General features: G+C 36.0%; 1 protein-coding gene across 4 annotated transcripts in view; it reads right to left on the bottom strand.

Moving 5' to 3' along the window:
- Positions 1–27,759, bottom strand: part of VWA8 (von Willebrand factor A domain containing 8) — a 458,897-nt gene that overhangs the window by 130,564 nt on the left and 300,574 nt on the right. For all 4 annotated transcript variants that reach the window (XM_055244723.2, XM_055244727.2, XM_055244724.2 and 1 more), the window contains 7 exons: positions 21,543–21,653; positions 20,557–20,621; positions 20,001–20,126; positions 15,728–15,837; positions 14,911–15,065; positions 10,622–10,817; positions 789–870 (listed from right to left, as the gene is read on the bottom strand). In XM_055244723.2, the coding sequence (XP_055100698.2) occupies positions 789–870; positions 10,622–10,817; positions 14,911–15,065; positions 15,728–15,837; positions 20,001–20,126; positions 20,557–20,621; positions 21,543–21,653 (845 nt within the window). The remainder of the gene's footprint in view (positions 1–788; positions 871–10,621; positions 10,818–14,910; positions 15,066–15,727; positions 15,838–20,000; positions 20,127–20,556; positions 20,622–21,542; positions 21,654–27,759) is intronic.

Genomic DNA, 27,759 nt, shown 5'->3' on the forward strand with positions numbered 1-27,759 from the left:
GGAGCAGATGTGATTGTAATCTAGCTCAAAATAGAATAGAAAGATTAGAGGAAGAAGGCTTTGGCATGGAGGGCAAAGAAAGGGAAAAAGAGGAACCTACGATAAGTAGGCCAAAGCAGGTGCAAGCTTAGGCTGGAAGAGGGAAATAAGGCATGGATGCACCCAGAAAGGGATGGGCTCCAGGTGACGATGCCTGTGTTCTTCAAGGGAGAGATCAAGCTTTATTGTTTCTGTTTTTAAATCTTCAGTTTACCTAGTTTAAATGCTTTGCTTCCATAGTGGGACAATAATGAAGGAGGCGAACAGTAATGAGTCCTGTTCTAAAGCTTTGGGATCCTTTGGCTATTGTACAACCTTCCTGACTGCAGATACATAATAACATATATCAAAACAATATTAAACAAATCTATTTAAATTCTTTTGATATTTTGAACAACTTACTTCAGAAAATAAATATATAAAGTTAATAAGTATTATAATTTTTGTAATACTAAAAATGCTATTTCAGATACAGAAAAACTTATTAGAACAGATCAAACAAAAGAGAACAAAGACTTGCAGGCTGTTTGACTTATACCTATGTAACAGTGGAATATTTTTACAAAATGAAAATAAAAATGCCAGGAAAACATTCAGAAGAACAGCAAGATAGAAACCAACTGTAACTGGAAAAAAAAGAGCTTGCTATTTAAAGAAGCAAAAAAGTACTCATTTGTTCAGAGTACTTAGCAAGAATTTACTCATTTTTTATGACATACTAAGCTAAGAACAAAGGTGAAATGGATTACCTGGGAATAGGGATATATCGGAGTTTCTTTGATTGAAGATCAGTGACTTCTATATAACCAGATGTTTGTGGAGGAGTAACATCTACAAACAAGTCATGACATGAGCCAAGTATTAAATTACTGCAAGATACCAAAATGGTGCTAAAAGTGGAATCAAATTATCTGTAGCCTAGGGTAGAACGCTGGGATCTACTTGACAAGGTACTGGGTCAACCCTCATGGCTAGACTCTGAGAAACATGCTTCCCTCAGGGAAGCATATTGGGCTGTGATTCTTTACTGTCAGAAAATAACCTAAGTTATTTTCATTTGATAGCTTCCCAAGATGAGTCAATGTTTTTGCACTTATAGTTTTTTTTAAAAATATTTCATCATCTGAACTGTTTTTCCTTCTTAGGAAGCAACAACAATGCAGTAAAATGTGGTAGAATCGGCACACTCTCTAATTAGACTGACCTGGTAGGAAGTCCTGCTCCTGTCTGAGCTGTGTTATGTTGGTCAAGTTATTGACCTCTCTGAGGCCTGTTTTCTTCATTTGTAAAATGGGGATAACAACCCCACTGTGAAATGGGGATAACAACCTCAGATGACCACAGCATCTGAGCATCATAAGCATTATCTTGAGGATTAGATGAAATTAGTAAATGCAAAGCACCGACAGGGGTTGCTCATCACACAGTATCTGTCATTATTAGGGCCCTGCAAGACAGGGGAAGGTGAGGTGAGGATGGGGCAGTGGGGTGAGGACTCTGGAGTTTGGATCATGATCCCAAAAGACACAATCCTGAATGCCATTATTCTGATTGTTGAAATCCCAAAAGATAGATAAAAGTCCCTAAAGTTTAAAATTCTGAAAATCACAATCACAGTATAACTGCATCATGTTATACGGAGCTATTACTTTGTTACTGTCTTTGTTTGGAAATTAAGTATGGTTTAAGGAGATGCATATAGGTGCCAAGTTGACAAAGGGTGTATTTGTGGACTTAATTTTAGGTGTCAGTTGGACTGATTATAGAATACCTAGAAACCTGGTAAAGCATTATTTTGGTTGTATCTGTAATCTGGAAAAGAGATTAGTATGTGCGTCTGAGGGAACCAGGTGGTGAAGACCTGCCCTCAATATTGGTGGACATCATCCTGTAAGCCAAGAGCCTAGAGGGGACAAATACAGAAGGTGAATTGGTCTCTGAGAGCTGGGACAGTCTTTTCTTTAACTGCCAAACATACTGATATGCATGTATGACATTTCCCTTTTGACCAACTGCTTTATGAATATGGCTCATGTGTTCATAACTGTTATACTCATGTGATGTCATTAGTATACCTGAGTGTTTATGCTTGCAAAAAGTGTATGTTATTATTGCCTATTTTATTGTGCAAGGTGGTTTGTGAAGTGATATGCTGTTTCTGTTTGTTTGTTTTTTGGAGACAGAGTCTCACTCTTGTTGCCCAGGCTGGAGTGCAGTGGTGCGATCTTGGATCACTGCAACCTCTGCCTCCTCTGTTCAAGTGATTCTCATGCCTCAGCCTCCCGAGTAGCTGGGATTTTAGGCACCTGCCACCAAGCCCAGCTAATTTTTGTATTTTTAGTAGAGACGGGGTTTCACCATGTTGGCCAGGCTGGCCTCGAGCTCCTGACCCCAAGTGATCTGCCTGCCTTGGCCTCCCAAAGTGCAGGGATTACAGGTGTGAGCCACCAACCCCGGCCTGTTCTGCTGTTTTTATGTTTCCCAAATAAATCTTCTTTTAAAAATATACATAAATATCTTTTAAATAATTTTAAAATTATTTTTTCCAGAATTATATTTTTGAGATTTTCATCTTTTGGGATTGTGCCAGAATTTTAGACTTTAGGAATATTTATCTTTCTTTTGGGATTTCAACATTTGGGGTTATGGCATGGGGATTGTGTTTTTTGGGATTATGATCAGCTCTCAGGATTCTGGATAGTAAAGAATATGAAAAGTTGGTGGAAGATAAAGAGATAAGGGGTCCAGAGCCCTCAACTAATTCTATAATTGTTATACTCTTGTGGTGTCATTAGTATACCTTAGTGTTGGTTTTCCAGCAAATTCCTGTGCTTCACTGATTTCTATTCCACAGCCCTGAGTAACTATCATCCTCAAAATCATTAGCTGCCACCACGGTGTGTCAGAAACATTGCTTAGTCTTCACAGAGAGTGCTTCTGATACTAACAACAAGACTAATAATTCCTGTCTGAGAGATGAGGAAACTGAGGCTTATAGAGGTAATGTAACGATATGACTTATTTGGGGTGATACAGCTGGAGAGTGATGGAGATGGCTTCAAACCTAGGCCTTTTTAGCACTAAAATCTATGCTCTGGCCACCACTCCACACAACTTCTATGTGAGTTGGCCCTAGTGAAATAGCTATTTGTAAAATATCCCATTTTATAAAATCTTGGCCACCAAGTTCTCTTAAAAAAAACTCCCCTACACAAAACCCATGCTTTTTAAGATTTTTGTCTATCTGTTTTTCTATCTAATCTTTGATGACAATTTCTGATTAGAATGATATATTTATCTATTCATCCATCCATCCATCCATCCATCCATCCATCCATCCATCCATCCATCTTTTATTACAATTTCTGGTTGGAATGAAGTATCCAGGATGTCCTGGATAAATTCAAATTTGAATTTATCAAATGTAGTTTACAAAAAACAAGAAACTTGACATTTTTATTTCGTGCATGTAGTTGAAGGTTTTTAAATAGGCCAGCTGAAAAACTCAACATATCTCTTATTTATTTAACAAATGTGTTTGAGCATATTTTGCGCCAGACATCATATGAAGCATGAGGATATAGAAAAGATATGTGGTCTCTGACTTTGAGGCGTTCACAGTAAAATGGGGAAAGTTCCTTTCTATTAAACCATTGTGGGCCTCTGGGGACTTGGAAAGGATTCTAGAGTGGGAAACACAGTCCTGAGGCCAGGTATGAGCTGTAGAGCTAGGCAATGGGTTGTCCCAAGAGACAAACAGCTCAGCAGGAAGAAAAGGTAATGTCCAAGGAGAGGAATGGGTAAGAAAATAGAGTTACTATAGTAATTTGACCACCCAGCTGGATTAGCTGTCTTCAAGTGGCCATTTGCACAAAGTGAATATGCTTATCGTAAGCCACACACAGTCTGCACTGGAAATTCTGCCTGTGATATAAAGTCAATCTTGGATAAAGTTTTGTATCATATATCATTTTTAACAATTCCTGCTGCTTGAACCTAGCTGAAGTAGGTTGAATTATTTATAGCTCAGGGTTCTTTGCCAAGAGTGACCAGTTACTGAAGCTATAGAGATGAGTGGAGCTGCCTCACTAACTTACTCATATTTTGGCTTGCCACTTAGAGGCGCTTTTACAAATAAGGAATAGTATTAAGTTGAGCTACTGCCATCAGCACTTTTAGATTGCCCGTGAAAGCAAAGTAAGCCAACTTATTTTAAAATATCTTTTTTTCCCATATCTTTCTTTTCTTTTACTTTGCTAATTAATTCCATGGTGAGAAAATGCAATAATGACTGTGTCTACTATTTCAAGAAGTAGAATTTTACTCCTGGTATTAAAAACTATTTTCATGTATCAGAGAAGGGTAATGGCTACAAATCACTTTAGGGAAATAGTAAAGGTGGTGGTAGTGGTGGTAGTAGCAGTAAGCACTTTAAAAATAATAAAAATTGATGTTTACTGATTTGAAAATAAGTCAGCTCAGAAGAAAAGCATATTTACAAAAAGATTCTTGAACAGAATACTTGACTGAATTGAGGAAGTGAAAACTGTGGCCAGGTTTCCCTCCAAACTTAGCCAAGGCCTCATCCATCCATTTTAAACGTTTTAACACTGGAGTGAGGATGGAGGCTCAGTAAATTTCCATTACATTTATAATCCAAGTGGATTTCAAAGATAGGCATAAATTGTATTTAGGGATTAGTTCACTAACCATTAAAGGGAAGTCATTGCAGCAGTGTTTATCACATAGCTCCCATGATCAGTGGGGACAGTTTACAAGCACAGTGCCAAGGTTAGAAGGAGGTATTAAAAACTGTCAGGCAAAACAACCAAGACAATTTTCAGAGGGAAGGTGAAATGCTATTTAAAAACTCACTCCTTCTAGAAATGTAATTTGATGTACACCTATTAATCACTGGGTTTAATACATTTCTGTGTTCACAGATAAAAAGAGTGATGTGTGCCCCCAAACTGTGCTGATACCAAATTTTTGATTTTACCCAAAGTTCAAAAAAACATTGTACTGCTTCCAATCAAGAATCATTATTTTGTGTTTAAAGAGCTCAGAGCTGTGGTTTAAAAAAAGCTAACATTTAGCTAGAAGAAAAACAGTTGGAAGAAAGCAATAAATTTCTCCCCATCTGCATTAAATAAAAGCTACCTCATTATTGTGAAAGCCACCAGGAGAGTAGTCTTTACAGTTGATTTCTTTATAAAAGGCTGATGTACATTAGTTCCAGACTAATTAGATGGTTGGATTTGATTTACTTTACAAAATTATTCTAGCTTGAATTTTCATCAGAGATCTACATGCACATAGAATTAAGTATCAAAAAGGCTTAAAGAACAAACAGCCCCTGCTTTACCCCCTACCCGCCCCCGCCGCCCCGCCATTTCCTGCCCCCTAGAGACATTTTCAACTTTTTAAGCTATTTCTGTGGTATTCACCTTCATCATTATGGTGCCCTCTTGAGGTTTCAGCTTCAGGCATTATCTCTTGCCTTCCTCCCAAGCAAGAAGAGAGTTTAACTCTTTTTCATTCCCCAATCCCCCACTCCCGATTTTCCCATTCCCCCAAACATTCATATAATTTTGCTTGGATTAACATCCAGTGCTTATATTATTACAATTATCTAAATGCTAATCACAGCTTTGCTATGTCTTATATTATCATTACTTTTTCCTGTATAACTTTTTGCTTTTATTGGAGCTAATAAGCATCATGTTTTGTTTAGTTTTATTTAGTACAAATTTATTCCCAAGGTTCCCTAATTGTTAAAATCTCTAAATATGTTCATATATATTGGGTTTATCAATTTCAATTTCTAAGAGACATCTCTCCTGAAATGTCATCTGTTTTAACCTTAGGCCTGTGCATGGCTGTCACCCTGGGATCTTCCTTCACCATGCTCCTAGGGATTTTCATTCTTTCTCTCTTTTTTACAGCCCACATTTATAAAATTCTTCCCCCATGCCAGACATTGTCCTAAGCAATTTATATATGTTTGGAATATTTTAGTAACACTACTTAAACAAAAGAAGGGAAATAAAACTCCTAGCAACTAAGAGAAAAATGGCTAAATAGGCAGTTCTTGGAAGAGTAAATGGCAACATATGAAAGGATGCTCAAATGTACTAGAAGTCAGAAAAAGGTAATGCGAAACCACAATAAAAGGTTTGACCCTTACAAGAGTAGATTAGGACGGGATGCACCAGGACCCCCTTTATGCTACTGGAACACCTTTGGTAATTCTGCTCCTAAATACGCTCCCTACAGACTCAACATATACACAAGCAGACAGGTGCAAGGCTATTCATAGCACCATTATTTGTAATAGCAAAAACCTGGAAAGAACCTAAATTTGCACTGACAAATAACAGAAGAATAAATTGTTGTATGTGAAGCAGTGAAAATAAAAGTAGAACTATCAGTATGGATGATGACAAAGGTCTCTCTTTGACTGAACTGTAGTCAGGCTCTTCTGAATCCTCTTCCCAACTAGTTCCCAACTCTGGGGCCTCTGTGTTCATCTCTGCATTGTTCAATGCTAACAAGAATCCTGCTAAGTCAGTTTAACCAGAATCCCTAACCCTTGATATCTGATTGGGTTCCCCATTCTCCACCATCCCCTAGGTGATGTCAGATCACTCTGAGCTGCTCTCAGCAAGGATCCTGTTAGGTTTGTTCAGCCAGAATTCCCCCTTACCCCAGATGTTTTCTCTCAGTAATTTTCCATCCACTGACCCCCACCCTACTGCTTCACTTATTTCCACTTTTCCTTGTTATATTCAGAGTTGAGCCCCATCTCTCTCCCTTACTACAAAACTTCTTTGCAGTCATCCCCATACCTATCAAGATGGCCCTGCATAAAGCCTACCTTACCATTTTGTAACAAATGTCATGAATGATTTTTTTCTTTAGTAACAAATCTCACAAACATGATGGTGAAAAAAACAGACCAAGTTACAGAAGAATAAATACAATATGATACTATTTATACAAAGTTTAAAAACATAAAAAAAGCTATATATTATTTTGTGAATGATAAGTACTGAACTCACATTCAGAACAGAGATTACCTCTGGTTTGTCAAAAGGGAAGGCGATGAAAACACAGGAGTCTCTGACCATACTGGTAATGACTTACCAATATGGGTGGTGGGTGCAAAGATGTTCATTGTATTTTTCTTTAAACTTTTGTAGGCCTGAGATACTTTGTGAAAAATTAAAATATGCATGGAAACATGAACACACTCTTCCTGTTCCTAAATAGGAAGTGTTATGAGATAGTATGACAAGGGCACCTGATTTAGATTTGAACAAGACCTTCTGAGGAAGTGACATTTAAACTGAGACCTGACAGATGAGAATGAGTTTGGGGGTTGGGGGGAAGGGGTGCAGCAGAAAGTTGGGAAGAATTTTGTAAATTCAAATTAACTGAAAGAAGTTAGAGAGTTATGTAATGCACAAATCACGCTGGATCTTTTAAGCCAAGTTAAAATTTCTAAACTTTATCCTAAGGACAATGTGACCTGAGTTGTGTTTAAAAATATTACTTTCTGACTAAAACAATTTTGAAAATGAAGAACAAAGTGGAAGAATCTATACTACCTAAGTCAACCAAGACTCACTATAAACTATAAAGCTATAAAGCAATCAAGAGAGTACGGTATTAGTAAAGGGATAGACACATAGACCAATGGAACACAATAGAGAATCCAGAAATAGACCCACTCATGTGGGCAGCTGATTTTCAGCAGAGGTCTAAAGGCAGTGCAAAACAGAAAGGAAAGGACAGTCTTTTCAGCAAATGGTGCTGGTGCTGGAACAATTGAATATCCCCATGTAATTAAAATAAAGAGCCTCAGTCCATACCTTATATCATGTAAAAAATTAACTCAAAATGGATCATAAATCTAAATGTAAAATACAGAACTATAAAACTTCTGGAAGAAAACATAGATGATTTGCCCTTCATCAAAATAAGAGAAAATGTTTGGAAAGTATATCTTTGACACTGAACTTGTATCTACACTAAAGAACACTCAGAGTTCAGGAGTCTGAGACCAGCCTGGGCAACATGGCAAAACCCTGTCTCTACAAAAAAATACAAAAATTAGCCAGATGTGGTGGCATGTGCCTGTAGTCTCAGCTACTCAGTAGCTGAGTTGGGTGCTGCTTGAGCCTGGGAGGCAGAGGCTATAGTGAGCTGAAATCGTGTCACCACACTCCAGCTTGGGCAACAGAGCAAGACCTTGTCTCAAAACAAATAAACAAAAGGAATGCTCGAAACTCATTAATAAGAAAATAAATAACCCGATTTAAAAATGGGCAAAAGATCTGAAAGATATTTTATTAAAGAAAATACACATAAAACAAAATGCTCAACATCATTAGGTGCTAGGGAAAACACAAATTAAAATCATAATGAGAAATCACTACACTCACTAGAATGGTGAGAAACTGACAATACCAAGTGCTGACAGGGATGCAGTGCAACTGAAATGCTGATAGAATTTCATTTCAAATATTCATTGCTGATAGAAATGCAAAATGGTATTTCCACTTTGGGAAATAGTTTGGCAGTTTCATCATATGATGCAAAAATGCCATTCCTAGGCATTTACTCAAAAGAAGCAAAACTTTATGTTCACTTAAAAACCTGCCCACAAATATTCATAGTAGCCTTACTCTTTATTGCCCAAAACTGGAAACAATCAATAAATATGTCACCTTGTGAATGGATAAACAAACTGTGGTACATCTATGTAATAGGCAACCACTGGCAATTAAAAAAAAAAAACGAATGATACACACATAACATAAAAAATAAATAAATAAATGATTCTCAAATGCACTGTATTAATTGAAAGATGCCAGACTCAAAAGACCACGTACTATATGACTCCATTTATATAATATTCTGGTAAAGGCAAATATATAAGAAAAGAAATCAGGTCAGTGATAAGTTGTAGGTAAGTGGAGGCATTGACCACAAAACGGAATGGGGGAAGTTTTTGGGGTGATGATACTCTTCTATATCAAGTGTGGTAGTGGTTATCCAACTATTTGTGTCTGCCAAACTCACAGAACTATACACTAGAAATGGTGAATTTTACTGTATATAAACTGAGCTTAAGAACCAACGTACACTGTACTTTAAAAACATCACCCTGTCTGATGTGTGGAAAAGGGTAGGAGGGGAAAAGAGTGGAAGAGGTAACAATATCATAAGGCTATGGCAACATTTCAGTGTATGATGGTGGTGCTTTGGATGGGATATTGGTAACAGAATTGGAGACAAGTGGGTGGATACAAGATATATTTGCAAGGCTGTATATCAGGACATGGTGACTGCTGATGGATGAGATGTGGAGGATGAGGGAGAAGAGGTATCAAGGTGAGTCCCAGATTTCTGGGTGAATGAAGGTGCACTAAACTCTGGTACATAACTTCTTCTAATTCCTGGAATGCTCTGCCAAGTCCTTGCATCTTTCACATGGAGTATCCCTTTCCTGGACCAAATCCTTCAACTGATTAACTCTCATCTTTCAAGAGTCAACTCACAGTCTCCAGAATGGATTGTAAACTTCTCCTTTGTGTTTATATATCACCTTGTGAATATTCCTATCTTATTACACTGTACAGAACTGTCAGTTTATTCATCTGTCTCTTCTACCACAAAAAAAATTTTAAGGAAATGGTGATTTATTTTCCATGAGTTTCAGTTGGGAAGAAACTAATTCCAAATGTTATCTTATAATCAGAACTTTTCAAACCCTGTTACAGATTATTATAATACATTTAGCATTATATTTGTGAAGTCCACACTAATACAATGCATATAGACACAAGATAATGTATCACTACCACTGTGATGTAAAAAAAAAAAAAGTCAATGAATCAATGATCAAACTTTTTCATAGTTATCTGTTATGATGAATGCCAGTGTGGTTCAATAAGAATAGCTCTAAACTTGGGATTAGAAGATTGTGGGGCAAATCTGGGCACTGTTGTCCACTGGTGGGGTGACCCTGGGCCAGTTATTTTAGTTCTGTGTCAGAATATTTTCATTTACAAATTAGAGAGCATGCTAACAATAGGATGGGGTTTTAAGGAGTAAGTGAATTTATACAAGGAGAGGAGATCATCCCAGGAATTGGATATTTTATGCAGTAATAAATATAAATTGACTTTCAGAGTGCTGTTAAGTGAATCAGTCTGCATGATAAGCCCCTGACTTTCAGTCTTAGGAGTTTAAGACAAAAGGCAGGCCTCAGTTTCTATGCCTAATACACTAAGACTTTTTAAAAGGCTCTGTGAAAACATCTTTTAGGTAAAGTTACTGCATATATTATAATATAAATGAAGATGAGTTCTAACAGCAGTGGCCACAGTTGCACACTGTGAAAATGAGTAAGAACTTTCTGAATACAGAGAGGTCTTTTTAGTTACTTCTAAACTTGTCAGAATGATCAATTTTTATAAGTATGAAATGATAAAGATAAATTAAATATCCTCTACCAAAAGGAAGCTACTTTAAACCACCTTTGTAAATTAGGAATTGGTGAGTTCCTTCTTACCTTTTGGGTAGATATCTTTTAGAGGGACTTCTCCTGGAGGTAAAATCCTCACTACCTGATTCGTATCTAAAAGAGTCACACAATTGCTTTGTTTTGGAGTCCCACTTTTCGTCTTTCCTCTATAGAATGATGTATCAGTGCCACTTCGTTTATGCAAAGATGATGATCTCTTCCAAGAATAAACTTCACTGGGTGACTGAAAAAAAGAAAGAGATTAAAGTACTGAAGTACCATATACTACATTCACCACAACCTTAACAACACAGCCCTTTAAGCAGATACTAGTGGGAAACTAATGTTTCACAGGTATAAGAAAATCAAATTATTGGCTGGGTACAGTGGCTCATGCCTGTAATTCCAGTACTTTGGGAGGCCAAGGTTGGTGGATCACTTGAGTTCAGGAGTTTGAGACTGGCCTGGGTAACATGGTGAAACCCTGTCCCTACAAAAAATACAAAAATCAGCCAGACATCGTGGCACACGCCTGTATTCCCAGCTACTGAGGAGATCTTGTCTTAAACAAACAAAAAATAAATAAAGTCATTTGGATGTGGTACAGGAGGTAGCTGCTTTGTCAATAATCATAACTTTCAGACAAGTGTAAAATATACAAGTTAAATTTTTTATCTTGAAATCAATTACAACTAAACAGAAGAAATACAGGAATTAGTTAAAAAGTAAGTAAACATCTATACATAATAGAACATAACTAGCATTTTTAAAGCCCTGGGAGGGCTTCAAAAGTGATTGGGCCCCTTCCCAGTCATTCTTTCTCTCCCCTAGATTTTACTCTTCTGGAATTTTGTGTTATTTTTTCCTTGCTTTACTTTAAATTTTTACCACATATGTATTTATCCTTCCTAAGATCATAAAGATAATTTCTTACGCTTTTTCCAAAAGTTTTAAGGCTTTATTTTTCACAGTTAAGTCCTTAGCCTATCAGGAATTAATTTTTGTGAATGGTATGAAGTGGGTATCTGCATTCATCCTTTTCTCACATGTATAGCTTATTGTCCAAATACCACTAACTTTTGCCCGTAGCAACAGTATCATAAAACACAGTTTATATGCAGATATCTGTTTCTGGGCACTGCATTTTGTTCTACTGTGTATTTTTCTATTCCCAGGCCAATACGTGGTCTTAGTTACTGAAGTTTTATAATTATCCTTGAAATTTAATAGGAAGAGTACTTCTGTCTGGTCCTTCTTCAGAGATGTTCTGGTTATTGTTTGCCCTTGCAATAATGAGTTGCATTAGCTCTCTGCGTCCTTGTCAGTACTTGGTATTGTCAGTGTTTTTTTTATTTTAGCCATTCTAATGGGTAGGTACTAGTATCTCATCATGGTTTTAATTTGCATTTCTCTAATGACTAATGACGTCCAATAACTTTTCATGTACTTATTTGTCATCCCTCTATCCTCTTTGGTTAAGTGTTTGTTCAAGACTTTTGCTCATTTTTTTTTCACATTTACCTTTACTTTTGCTTCTATATTTACCTAAATACATTGAAATCTATGAATTCACAAAAATATATCCAATTCTACTCTAATAACTACATGGTTCATTCTAGTTTTCTTCCTTTTAGTATCTATAATTCCCCTCGCCAACAGTTAAAAATTTGTTTTCATTATCCTTAATGTCTTTTGTTACCCTTCACATATTTACTTTCTTGCTCAAGTCCACTGTATGTGACCCATCTCCCATCTTCACCACTAACCTTACTCCCTGGGCAGATGCTCTACTCTCCCTGCTTGGGTCCTGACAGCCCATATGGGGCCTCACTCACACAGGGACACATACTTCACCTTACTTGGGCTCCTACAACCCACTCCAGGCTGCCCCTTCACAGGAATGCCATCTTCATCCTGCTTGGGCTTAATATCCATCACTAGTGGTTACCTCTCTCCACCATAGATGTCCTTACCTTGCTTGGGCTCTGATCTCTGATAACTCACACTGGCCTACTATTTGCTCATTTGTAAAATTAGGCTATTTGCCTTCTGACTGTTAAGTTTTAAGAATTTTTATAGACTCTAGATACCAGTTTTTGTTGGAAATGTGGTTTGCAAATATTTTCTCCCAGCCTGTAGATTGTCTTTTAATTCTCTTAACAGTGTCTTTTAACAGAACTCAAATTTTAAATTTTGATGCAGCATAATTTATCAATTTTCTCTTTATATATCATGTCTAAGACACTATTACCATGTTTAATAGAAGTGGTAACAGTGGGCATCCTTGTTTTATTCCTAATAAGAAAAGAAAAGAAATACTTTTGATGTTTCACCATTGAGGATGATATTTGCTACAGATTCTTATAGCTATTTGGTATTAGATTTTAAAAGTTATATAAGTAATAATTAAGATGCCACTGATAACTCTATGAAAAAGTTAATAAGAGGTAGCATACTCATTTGTCAATAGTTTTATAGAGAATCCAAGGAAGTTCACATAAAGCAAGAAGGCAGTGTGGTGTGGTAAAAGGATGTGTGTTAAAGGGCTGGCTAGTCACACTTGAGCTCAAATCCCATTGCTTATAATCTTTGTGGCCTAGGGGATATAAGCTCTGTCTGTTTCTGTTTTTTCATTTCTAAAACCTGGTAGAATTGTTGTAAAAATTAACTATCATGTATGAAAGGGCTTAGAGTAGCACACTGCCTATTCTGTTGTGGCCTAAAAATATTACTGTCATCTTAAAGGCTGCCTAGCTGACTCTAATCTTCTATTTAGCAAATATTCATTAAATATCTCCTATGTGGTAGGTACCACACTAAGTAGCAGGGATATAGCTTTTAATTTAACAAGGCCACTAGTCTTACAGGCTATAAGAATTTCTATAAGGTTAACACAAACAGTGCCTTAACTTAGCTTTTATTTTCTAACTTTTTATAATAACATTATATTTCTATACTGATTTCTTCAATCAGAAGAAGGTAATTAGAAGATCAATTTTTAAAATAGTTTTACCTCCAGAAAAACTCCCAATGTTTTTTTTACAGCAGCAAACATTGTAGAAAGCATATAAAACACATCTCTTTCATATCAAGGCTGCTGTAAACACTGTAGTTCAATAACATTTCATTTCAAATTATATGATAGCAGATGCTTTTAACTTGATAATTAGGAAAACATACGTCAGAGTTCTAAGCCACATATTATCCATTGAGTTTTAGATTTCAAATCTTATATCCTGAAGTACCCAGCATTCATTAACTATATTAAAATTTTGCGGCATACAAAATTGGAGTACTGTCAAGCAGAGCCCATATTTTTATCTTTAAATAATTCTATCATCCCATCTAAAAGCTACAAAGGAAATTATAAAAATTAAATGTTTAGTCAGAACACATGGAGCTACATCTAAGGTTATTAGATGGCAACTTGGACTGAAATAACTTTTATAATTAATTTCCCCACATTTCCATCAGAGAAAGATTTGCCCAGTTTCACCTACAGTCAATTCAAATAGCTTCTCCTTTATAGGTAACAGTAGATAACAGAAGGGCCCATCTAAGAGAAAAATCAATTGAGACAATTAGCCATTATACTATAACCTAGATGCTGCAAAGATATGATAAATCAGAGCAAAACTCAATGGAAAATAAATCTATCTTCATGACTGTTGAAAATTTTAATCTGCAATAATGACAACCCAACAAATTTAACTGTACACAGGAACAAAAAACCAAATATCGCATGTTCTCACAAGTGGGAGTGAAACATCGAGGACATATAGACACAAAGAAGGGAACAACACACACTGACACCTACTTGAGGGTGGGGAGTGAGAAGAGGGTGAGGATCAAAAAACTACCTATGCTTATTACCTGGATGACCAAACCATCTGTACAACAAACCCCTGTGACATGCAATTTACCTATATAACAAACCTGCACATGTACACTTGAACCTAAAATAAAAGTTAATAAATAAATATATAGAATGTGTAGATGGAAAAATAATTAACTTTAAAAAATTCTAGAAGACATGATAGAAAATTACCATCAGAAGGTTAAGCATTTAAACTGTATTACATGAACTCCCACATATGGAGAATACTCATTTCCCCCTACTAGATTCTATCATTGCATTACACTTTCAGTGTTAATTTTTAAAGTGTAATGAAACTATTTAGCTATAACATATTTTCTACTGACTGATTTGGAAGGCAGACTTGATCCAACATGTTTACCAGGAAATTATATTTTTAATAACCCCTCAAACAGGCTTACAGATTATAGGTCAAACTAAGGGAAAGAAATATTTATCCAATAATTTAATAGGTGCTTACCATGAGATCTGGAAACCCAACTACTATTGTAGCATAATTGTTCTCATCTGAGAGAATTCTGTTGGGAGAGGCAATCTTTTGTTCCACAGCTGAACTTAGATGTTCAGATGATAGTTGATCACTGGAAATTTTATGAGGTATGCTGAACTCTGTTTCTGAAAAGTATCAGAGAAACATTAGACACCATATGCTCCTGAAATGCTCCAGGAATTAATTTTTTGCAAGATTTTATTCTCAACAAGTCAAACGGAAAAGAACAAGTTAAAAAAGAGAAAACACTTTAAATTACATTAATGGGCTTTTGTTTGAAAAAATGCTGTTTTTATAATCAAGGCATCTTGCCAAAGTGATCTCAAGTATTTATAGAATCCAAAATTTTATTAGGAATAAATATTATAATTAATAGCTCCCTGTAGAAAAGATGTAAAAACTGACCCAACAAAGGGTTGGCAATGGTATGTTTTAGATTTTTTTCATAAGGACTATTCATCCCCCAAAACTGTGATAAATTAAGTAGAAATCCCAATGGTCTGCAGAATAAAGATGTTATCCTAAATTAGAATTGCAGCCTAAATGTATATAAAAATACTGATCTGTCAGTTAAAAAAATTCAAGGACAGAGCTTACAACAGTGAACTTCCTTATGACAATTTGAGATAGTAGATTCTTATTTACTATTTCTGGTGTAGCGACTAAGTTTTTTCTTTTGGTGTAAACTTAACATAGGCTGGTGTTTTGTTCTTAAATGATTCTAGAAGACAGTATGTGTACAAGCATGCACTCACACAGCCATAAACACAGATGACATAGTATTTACCTTGTGTAACTCCAAACCCTGTGCTGGGCGGCTCCTCTTTCAGCACATACAACTGGCAAACCCCACTGCCCTCAGATTCCATGTGTGCAGGCTTAGTTAAAAGATATTTCCTGCAAACAAACAAAACATCTAGCTTAAGTGAAATTTTTCTTTTTCTTTTTTATTTATTTATTTATTTATTTATTTATTTTTATTATACTTTAGGGTTTTAGGGTACATGTGCACAATGTGCAGGTTTGTTACATATGTATCCATGTGCCATGTTGATTTCCTGTACCCATTAACTCATCATTTAGCATTAGGTGTATCTCCTAATGCTGTCCCTCCCCACTCCCCCCACCCCACAACAGTCCCCGGAGTGTGATGTTCCCCTTCCTGTGTCCATGAGTTCTCATTGTTCAATTCCCACCTATGAGTGAGAACATGCGGTGTTTGGTTTTTTGTCCTTGCGATAGTTTACTGAGAATGATGTTTTCCAGTTTCATCCATGTCCCTACAAAGGACACGAACTCATCATTTTTTATGGCTGCATAGTATTCCATGGTGTATATGTGCCACATTTTCTTAATCCAGTCTATCGTTGTTGGACATTTGGGTTGGTTCCAACTCTTTGCTATTGTGAATAGTGCCGCAATAAACATACGTGTGCATGTGTCTTTATAGCAGCATGATTTATAGTCCTTTGGGTATATACCCAGTAATGGGATGGCTGAGTCAAATGGTATTTCTAGTTCTAGATCCCTGAGGAATCGCCACACTGACTTCCACAATGGTTGAACTAGTTTACAGTCCCACCAACAGTGTAAAAGTGTTCCTATTTCTCCACATCCTCTCCAGCACCTGTTGTTTCCTGATTTTTTAATGATGGCCATTCTAACTGGTGTGAGATGGTATCTCACTGTGGTTTTGATTTGCATTTCTCTGATGGCCAGTGATGATGAGCATTTCTTCATGTGTTTTTTGGCTGCATAAATGTCTTCTTTTGAGAAGTGTCTGTTCATGTCCTCTGCCCACTTTTTGATGGGGTTGTTTGTTTTTTTCTTGTAAATTTGTTTGAGTTCATTGTAGATTCTGGATATTAGCCCTTTGTCAGATGAGTAGGTTGCAAAAATTTTCTCCCATTGTGTAGGTTGCCTGTTCACTCTGATGATAGTTTCTTTTGCTGTGCAGAAGCTCTTTAGTTTAATGAGATCCCATTTGTCGATTTTGGCTTTTGTTGCCATTGCTTTTGGTGTTTTAGACATGAAGTCCTTGCCCACGCCTATGTCCTGAATGGTATTGCCTAGGTTTTCTTGTAGGATTTTAATGGTTTTAGGTCTAACATATAAGTCTTTAATCCATCTTGAATTAATTTTTGTATAAGGTGTAAGGAAGGGATCCAGTTGCAGCTTTCTACATATGGCTAGCCAGTTTTCCCAGCACCATTTATTAAATAGGGAATCCTTTCCCCATTTCTTGTTTTTGTCAGGTTTGTCAAAGATCAGATAGTTGTAGCTATGCGGCATCATTTCTGAGGGCTCTGTTCTGTTCCATTGATCTATGTCTCTGTTGTGGTACCAGTACCATGCTGTTTTGGTTACTGTAGTCTTGTAGTATAGTTTAAAGTCAGGTAGCGTGATGCCTCCAGCTTTGTTCTTTTGGCTTAGGATTGACTTGGCGATGCGGGCTCTTTTTTGGTTCCATATGAACTTTAAAGTAGTTTTTTCCAATTCTGTGAAGAAAGTCATTGGTAGCTTGATGGGGATGGCATTGAATCTATAAATTACCTTGGGCAGTATGGCCATTTTCACGATATTGATTCTTCCAACCCATGAGCATGGAATGTTCTTCCATTTGTTTGTATCCTCTTTTATTTCATTGAGCAGTGGTTTGTAGTTCTCCTTGAAGAGGTCTTTCACATCCCTTGTAAATTGGATTCCTAGGTATTTTATTCTCTTTGAAGCAATTGTGAATGGGAGTTCACTCATGATTTGGCTCTCTGTTTGTCTGTTATTGGTGTACAAGAATACTTGTGATTTTTGTACATTAATTTTTGTATCCTGAGACTTTGCTGAAGTTGCTAATCAGCTTAAGGAGATTTTGGGCTGAGACAATGGGGTTTTCTAGATATACAATCATGTCATCTGCAAACAGGGACAATTTGACTTCCTCTTTTCCTAATTGAATACCCTTTATTTCCTTCTCCTGCCTGATTGCTCTGGCCAGAACTTCCAGCACTATGTGGAATAGGAGCGGTGAGAGAGGACATCCCTGTCTTGTGCCAGTTTTCAGAGGGAATGCTTCCAGTTTTTGCCCATTCAGTATGATATTGGCTGTGGGTTTGTCATAGATAGCTGTTATTATTTTGAGATATGTCCCATCAATACCTAATTTATTGAGAGTTTTTAGCATGAAGGGTTGTTGAATTTTGTCAAAGGCCTTTTCTGCATCTATTGAGATAATCATGTGGTTTTTGTCTTTGGTTCTGTTTATATGCTGGATTACATTTATTGATTTGCGTATGTTGAACCAGCCTTGCATCCCAGGGATGAAGCCCACTTGATCATGGTGGATAAGCTTTTTGATGTGCTGCTGGATTCGGGTTGCCAGTATTTTATTGAGGATTTTTGCATCAATGTTCATCAAGGATATTGGTCTGAAATTCTCTTTTTTGGTTAAGTCTCTGCCAGGTTTTGGTATCAGGACGATGCTGGCTTCGTAAAATGTGTTAGGGAGGATTCCCTCTTTTTTTATCGATTGGAATAGTTTCAGAAGGAATGGTACCAGTTCCTCCTTGTACCTCTGGTAGAATTCAGCTGTGAATCCATCAGGTCCTGGACTCTTTTTGGTTGGTAAGCTATTGATTATTGCCACAATTTCAGAACCTGTTATTGGTCTATTCAGAGATTCAACTTCTTCCTGGTTTAGTCTTGGGAGGGTGTATTTGTCGAGGAATTTATCCATTTCTTCTAGATTTTCTAGTTTATTTGCATAGAGGTGTTTGTAGTATTCTCTGATGATAGATTGTATTTCTGTGGGATCAGTGGTGATATCCCCTTTTTCGTTTTTTATTGCATCTATTTGATTCTTCTCTCTTTTCTTCTTTATTAGTCTTGCTAGCGGTCCATCAATTTTGTTGATCTTTTCAAAAAACCAGCTCCTGGATTCATTAATTTTTTGAAGGGTTTTTTGTGTCTCTATTTCCTTCAGTTCTGCTCTGATTTTAGTTATTTCTAGCCTTCTGCTAGCTTTTGAATGTGTTTGCTCTTGCTTTTCTAGTTCTGAAATTTTTCTTTTTCTAATAGTCATAAGGCCAGACTAAGAAAAATTAGATTCTCCTCAGCCTCTTTTTTATAATTCCAGTATAATTTGCAGTTTTGGAGTTTCATCATGAATTAACAAGTAACTTCTCAACACTGTGTTAAAGAGCAGTGCACAACAGCAATACAGTAATGAATGTGAGGCAAAAATCCAATGCTTCCTATAAGAGAAAGGGTTGTGTGGGGGGAAGCAACTCTAATGGGGTACACTCTTATTATCATGTAGCCCTCTCTTGATAAAACTCTGATCAGCCAGGAAAGGGGAGTATGACTTCTGATTTGTGATCATCTAAGAGACAGATGCCCTCACAACTGTAGTCTCCTTGATCTACTTATTTTTAACATTTCTAAAATATGGATGTATATATAGGCAGAAATCCTCTGCAATGAGATACTTCTGCTTGTCAGCAGAGGGGCAGAAAGAGTCTGCATTTAGCTAGTGGAGTTGTGCATGACGGAAGGTGCTCAAAGTTGACACTGCCTTTCATCAAGAACTGCACAGTCCAATGGGTCAGATAACATAAACATAAACATAACCACATCCAAACCAGAATACACAAGATAAAAAGAGAAAGAAACTTCTAAGGTGTGAACTCTGTGAATTTACAAAGAGGCAACAGCTCTAGCATGGAGACTGTGGCTCTTTGAAGGGAAAATCTACTTTGAAGTATCTCCAGTTTAGCAAGAATACAGTGAATTCTCAAGGTACAAATAGGAAAAAGCCCAAATAAATATGGATCATATGAAAAAGTCATGACTTTTTAACTGTTAATTTCAATGCCATTTTCTGAGAAGTGACATTTATTTTTTCTCTCCTCCTCAATTCTTATAAGCGTCATATATAGAGATGCTGCCAAACACAGAAATTGTTAAAAGACAGACACAGGAAAGACACAACAGTAAAGATGTTGAATAATTGATAAATAAGATTGAGCTACAACATACTCCATGACACACTATATAAAGCCACTCACTGATTTGTTTTGCTCTCCACCAGAAGCCATTTGTCCTCTGCTACAAGGAAAACTGTCTTGAGGTTGATGGGAAGTGAGATGGTGTGAGTTCGCCCTTCTAGAACATCCAACACAGTCAGGCTGTTCCTGGAAAAGAAGAAAACTGTATCTGAAAGGAAATGGTGAGGATAATGGTTGAGTAATCTGGCGTAATCATTTCATGATACATTATGCAACCCGTAAAAAGAATGTTTTAAAGACTAAGTAATAATATAGAAACATGTTAATTGAAAAAAAAAGATATGCAAAATTCTAAACTATGTCAGGGTGTGTATAAGTAAAAATAATGGAAAGTAGTAACTATTGCCATGTTAGAAGTGGCTATGTCATGGAATTGTGAGCACTAGCTTTTCTTATGTCTGTTTCTCAATATTCTGCAATGTGGGCAAGTTACTTTATATTAAAACATTCATAATTTGGTTACATTCACTTTATAGTAAACAAGTATAATCAAAATAGTAATTGGAATGGGCCAAATAAGAACTCCAGTTTAAATCCTCTACAATAAAGAGCTCACCCTTTTTCTTTGTAGAATACCAGCCAGTTTTTGTGTGAAAATTCTTTACACATTTTATAAGTTTCCTAAAGACAAACAAAACAAGATATTCACATTAAATCTGTCAGATACGGTCATGTACATCTTTAGCTACTTCCCCTTAAATAAAAGTTCTTCAACTTGTAAAACATGTAATTCTCAAACAAGCTATCTATTTATCTACTCTAAGACTCTTATGGTAAAATGGATTAAACTATATATCAAAATTTACTGTGAACTATGTACTAAAACCTCTTCAGAATAAAATTTTAAAAACAACACCAAACATTGTTAAGCAATAACAGGCTATCTGATGATTAACCATGGAATTTACGCCATAAAATAAACACATGGGAAACACTTTGTTTCTTATATTAGAATACATTTATGACATTTTAAAATATCACTTTTTTCATAGTCTTTTAAGACCTAAGTATGTTGACTTGCAGGGCAGAGGGTAAACCTTATTTTAAATCCATTATTTTTTTCTGAATGGCAGAATAAATTCTCTTGTGTTGGCCTAAACTATTTACTTACTAGTTTAATTTAGTTAATAAACTAAAACACTTATTTGTCTAATAGAGGAAATTAGGTATCATACCCACAGTTTTATCATATAAATCCAAAACATAACTACATAACTGGAAAACAGGTTAAATTGACTTCATGATCAGAAATTTGTTAGAAATACCATATTCAAATAGTTTTTAATTTTCTCTTACTGTTAGTCCAGTCCTGGCAAATCTTCATGCAAGTATAATGTCATAAAAAGAATTTACTGATATTTAATTATACACATATCTATGGTTATATATATCATGTTAAAATCTATACGTGCATAACAGGAAATTCTCTTGCGCATTACAACAAACAAAAGGCACTTAAAGGGATGGGCATGCATGCATCTTTCTGGTTAGAAAGCTATAGAAATCCTTGGCAATTTGCTGGACAAATGTGGTGTTTCTTACAGCTTCTTCTTTGTTCCACCAGAAAGGTTTCTTAGATGTAAGCTTCTCTGAAGGGAGGATGAGACGACGAAGGGCCCGGCCAGTAGTATCTAACAACAGGATAACATTACTCTGCAAATGATAAAAACAGTGAAAAGCTCAAGATTTGTTCTTTTTTCTTTTTTTTTTAAAGCAGCAACCTCTTGGCAACCTGACAGTGAAGGTTATAGTGATAAATCAAAACAAAGACAATATTGTAATACTTAAGAAATATCACAAAGACATTAAGTGATTTTTCTTAATGGCGAATTTAAAATTTTTGGTGGTTTTATGAAGACATTTCTAAATATGTGATGCAGAAAGTATTCTCTTTAAATATTTTTATGTAAAAACCATTCCCTTTTAAATATAAGCTAGTTGAACCATGATTCTGTTTTATTATCTAGTTATAAGGAAATTACAAGGACTGATGATTTTAAGAAGTTCATCTACCTGTACCAAAATTATACCTACAGAATGCTCTGTTGAAAGCTCTCTTATATTGTGCATAATTAAATCCAGGTTCAATTTAGAAAATAGGTATAAAATAGATATAAAGATGAGTAGGCAAGAAATATGAAGGACTCCAAGAAACTAGCTAGTAATGAGTGTTCCTTCATTCGGAAATTCACCAAGCTTGAAGAACTTGGTGCTGTAATAAAGTACAAACAACAGATTTCTGCAGCATTATTAATCATAGCTGTGCAATGATGTAATCTTTCAGTAATTAGGATATGTTTTTTAAGAAAATAAATAAACCTTATGTGTTGAAATAAATGAACTGAAATACACGAAATAAAAACTTAACATTGAGAAAGCCAGAAAAAATTAAATATTTTAAACGGATGCAAAGAAGTTGGCTTTTTAGTTAAAATATAAAGAATTTTGAAGATTAGACTAACAGGTTTGCAGAAAGGTACCTGCAAGTTATTTGTCAGACCTCATTGTTATGCAGGTGTCTTTTCTTTCTTTGTTTTATTTTATTATAAATGTGGGGCTCCTCCAGTTATCCTAACTCTTGTGAACTTTTCATTTCAAGAAGAATTTCTTTTGGAGAAAATAAAGTCACAAAGCACATGAAGAATTAATACAAACCTTGAAAAATATAGAAAACAATAAAATGTGAAGTGTTTGTTCATTTATTCCATAATATTGAGGAGCTTATATTCAATATATAAAGAATACAACAATGAATTAATCATGACCCTTGCCTTCTGTCATATAATTTAGTTAGAGAAATAAAAAGAAATGTAAAAAAATGAATGATGCATCTGCAAATCTAGCATCTCAGTGTGGTTTTAATTTTATTTTACAAGCTAATTTTGTGGAAGTGTTCAAGAATTAAAATAGTATTTGCACCATATAACTCACTTCACACCATATACTCTGTATTTGTACTAAAAAATTTTACTAAGCATGTTAACAAAGCTTAAATTTCTTTCATAAACATCACCCTTAGAATATATCATTCTAAGGCTGGGCGCGGTGGCTCACGCTTGTAATCCCAGCACTTTGGGAGGCCGAGGCGGGCGGATCACGAGGTCAGGAGATCGAGACCACGGTGAAACCCCGTCTCTACTAAAAATACAAAAAATTAGCCAGGCGTGGTGGCGGGCACCTGTAGTCCCAGCTACTCGGAGAGGCTGAGGCAGGAGAATGACATGAACCCAGGAGGCGGAGCTTGCAGTGAGCCGAGATCGCGCCACTGCACTCCAGCCTGGGCGACAGAGCGAGACTCCGTCTCAAAAAAAGAAAAAAAAGAAAAAAAGAATGTATCACTCTGTATAAGATATAATTCTCCATTAAGAATGTGTGTTAGAAATATTCTTTTAAAAATTAACATACAAGAAGTATCATTCACCACTACTTGACAGTTTTGAAAATGGTAATGATACCTTAGAGTTTTCCTTAAGAAAAAAATAAAATTAAGTTAAAAATTTATAATCTCTATTCTAGATTCAATATTTTTTGAATTAAGTATTTTTTGATGGAAAAAATCTTTCTTGTATAATAAATATGTACAACATTAAAATGAATTCTTAGCACTTAAGCAATTTGGGATAATATTAGCCTTTGTAAGCAAAAGTAAGTCCTAAAAATGTTTCATGCCCAAAAATGAGTAAACATAAGAATAAGCAGTTGATTAAACAAATATGATCAAGCAGAAAAAGAAGTTACTATCGTCTTCCATTTTTCTACCTTTTTAGGGTCTAATACTTACATATTCATAACATGGCATAAGTGAACTAAAAAACTGTATCTTTCTAAGTGACAGAAAACATGTATTTCCAGCCACTGCTGTATTTAGAATTAGTTTATAAGCAGTTGGCAACATGAAGGAGTTCTGTTGCTCCATCCTTTTAGATGTTAATGGTTTCCTTCTGTAAATGACTAATGATAGATTCTGTCTGGGTTTAAAAATAGAATTTTGCGTCACACATGAGTACATGTAACTGTGGCTTTGGCACTCCTTTAAGGGGGCAGGGAGGAGACGCAAGTGAGCAATTTTATTATGTTTGTATTTAACTGGGAGAAAAGTAACCTCTGGATGACCTCAATGTCCCTAAATCTGAAATTCTAAACTTTGTACAGATATAATAAATAATCTCATGGGGAGTGGGGGAAGGGGAGGGTCTCATTTTTAGGCATGGCAAAGTTTCCCTTTCCTTACTTAAGATTTTATTTTAGCAAGGAATTTTTGAACAACTTCTTAAACTAACCAGGGATATGCATCTGTAGCAATGCTTTACGTTAAAAAGACAAGGAATAGCCAAATTCATGGAAGTACTTCTCTACAATATTTTTGCTTCATTTTCAGTTAGGGTAGAATGAAGAAGAAGGAATTGATGGCAGTCTACTTATTTTTCATTCCACTAGAATTATTTATCAGTTGTTAAATTTCACAGCTGTGTGCTCTTCACATGGAATTTTATAGGTCTGACATCTTGACAGAGGTATATTGTAAAATAGTTAAGATACTTTCTCTGGGAAAAGAGAAGGCAGTTTAGAGGACAGGTAGAGAGGAAGTATACAGATAAGGTGTGCAGGTCTGCTCAGGGTTCCGAAGCAGTTTTCTGGAAAACTTGAAACTGCGGCCAAAGGGATAAGTAAGGCAGTGTATAAGGAGGCAAGATGCTGGTTATGGAAGTCAAGCACAGCTTCACAATGAAAATCAGATTTTCTTTCATGAAAGTAATTGAAATTAAACAGGGTATTAATCAGCAATGTTACCAAATAATTGGACCTTTTGAGGAAATAAAACTCTTGCTGAGAACCTACAAATCTGGCACTTTTATTAAAGAATTTGTGTATGTAAATTTGACAGCTAATTTGACAGCTGAAAATGTGGCAGGACTGTTTAAATAAATATTCCAAATGTAGTCTCATCCAATTTTGACTGACTTACTAAATTAAAACCACCAAGATATCATGTACCTTTTATGACAGATTGTTTTGGCTATAAAGTTAAATTCAATGGCATCGATACTTTGTTGAAAATCTATAAAGTAAAACCCTCATTCCAATTTTCAGGAGATAAAGTTTTATAAACAATATCTGGATATTTATAAATTCTGCTCCTAGGAGAAAGTAAAAGTAAAAATAAAAAAGTGAAAACAAAATCAGAAAAATACTTCTAACTCAGAATTTATGATAATTTCTGGTGGCAAGGACTAAAGTTAAAGTTGACTTATTTCCTCAATGAACTACTGACATATTATGCAATACTTTTCTCTTGATTAGTGAAAGTATTATTTCTTGGTAGCACTTTACTCTTTAAATATTCATAAGTAACAACACTGCATTTGAAAAATATTTTCCTATTATGAGTACTTTTTAAGTTTTCAAACTAATCTTTTTCCCCAAATCTGTAGTGAGTGAGAGAGTAAGTGATGTTTAATTCTGGTAGGGTCAATCCAATATGCTATGAATCTCAGTTCTACTATGTACTTGCCAGACAAGTTATTTGAAGTCTGAGCCTCAGTCCTCTCATACGTAAATGTGGCTGAGAGCTACCCTCACTGGGCAGTTGGAAGAATAACATGAGTAATGTAAGCAATCTCTTACATGTTATGTCATCAGCATTTAACAATTGATCCTTATCTTTGAGACATTCATCACTTGCATTCCTGAATACCACACTCCTCAGTTTATCTATCTACTCTATTGGTCACTCATTTTCAAACCCCATCATTGATTCTTCCTCATCTCCCTGATTTCTTAATATTTTACTGCCCCAAGGCTTAGTGTTTGAACTTCTGTTCTCTATTTACTTTCACTCTCTTGGTGAGTTCTTTCAGTCTCATGGCTTTAAAGAACATTTGTTAATGAATCCGAAGCTTGTATTTCCTGGTAGGAGCTCTCCATTGAACTCCAGTCTTATCATCTATGTGGATATTTAATAGACATCTCAAACTGAATCTAATATCATCTGAGCTTCCCTCCCAAACTGATTGCTTCCCCATCTTAGTCAATGGAAACTTCAAGTTGCTCAGTCCCTAAATTTTACGGTTGTCCTTTACTCTCTCTCTCTCACCCCAAATATTGGAATTGTTAGGAAATCCTGTTGGTTCTACCTTCAAAATATATCTAGAATCTGTCATTGCTTATGAGCCCCATCCTCCTCCAAACCACCATTATCTCTTAACTAGTTTCCCTTATTGTGCCTTAGCACCTACAGACTATTTACACAGAGCACCCAGAGAAATCCTTTAATCATGCTAGCTCCCTGCTCAAAACCTCCTCATGTCTTCCACTTTTACTCATAGTCAGGACCCAGAAACTCCCACGGCCTACAAGACTCTACACCAGTGGTCCCCAACCTTTTTGGCACCAGGGACCAGTTTCGTGGAAGGCAATTTTCCCACTGACTGGGGAGGTGGGGTGGGGGCTGTGTGGGTGTGTAGGATGGTTTCAGGATGAAATTGTTCTTTCTAAGATCATCAGGCATTAGATTCTTACAAGGAGCGCACAACCTAGATTCCTTGCATGCGCAGTTCACAATAGGGTTCACACTCCTATGAAAATGTAATGCCGTGGCTCATCTGACAGGAGGTGGAGCTCAGGCAGCAATGCTTACTTGCTCACCACTTACCTCCTGCTGTGCGGCCCAGTTCCTAACAGGCCAGGAGCCAATACTGGTCTGCGGCCTGGGGGTTGGGGACCCCTGCTCTACACAACCTGCTTCTCACCACCCCCTTCACTTTGCCCCTACTCCAACCCACAGTGTAACCTCTTTATCTCACTACACTTCTTTAAAGATGAAGAGGCATGTTTCTAGACTCTGGGCCTTTAAACCTACTATTCCTTTTGTCTAGAACTCTCTTCTTCCAGATACCTGTTCTCCTCTTCACCTCTCTAAAATCTTTGTTTAAATATCCCGCTTTCAATTAGGCAATCCCTGCCTGCCTTATTTTAAATTGCAATCTTATTCCCTCTTGTTTCTCACCTTCTAATTTAAGATATAATTATTTATTTTGCTTATTGTCTATCTTCCCGCATCAGAATGTAAGCTTTTGAGAACAAGAGTTTGTGGGTATTTTTGGTCACTGCAGTATCCCCAGTAGGAGGCACATGATATATTTGTTGAATGAATAATATGCTTAGTGTAGTACTTGGTATATACTAGATAGATAATAGGTATACAAAAACATTAGGCTCCTTTCTATTGGTATTGTATAGATTAACTTAGACCTTTAGAATTATCACTAATTGAAACACAATCTGTCTTCTGATATATGTGTTTTGTTTGGAATTATTTTTAGCCCGACTCCGGGCATCTGTGCTTGTCACTAGTATACTCTTAGTGTACTAATCCATAGTAAATGATGGATAGAACTTGAGCATCATTAGATATGGATGGATCTCACTGTATTCCCTTTGCTGTATTTACATGACTGTCTCTACCAAAAAATGTCATTCAGGTCTCACATAAAATGTCATCTCCTAAAAGGAAATATCTCAGCACTCTTTTTAATACCATTCACCTCAATTCCTCCTACCCCATCCACATCACTCCCTTGGACATTACTCTGTTTCTATATATAACAATTATCATTACCTGAAACTGGCATGTTCATTTGTTGGTTTACTTGTCTATCTCCCCAAAGTGAGTGTAAGCTTCATAACAAAGAATCATCTGACCTCAGATGTCAATAGTGTCGAGGTTGAAAAACTCTGACTTACCTGTTTCTAGAGGTAT

The sequence above is a fragment of the Symphalangus syndactylus genome, chromosome 15 (assembly GCF_028878055.3).
Source record: "Symphalangus syndactylus isolate Jambi chromosome 15, NHGRI_mSymSyn1-v2.1_pri, whole genome shotgun sequence".
NCBI lineage: Eukaryota > Metazoa > Chordata > Mammalia > Primates > Hylobatidae > Symphalangus > Symphalangus syndactylus.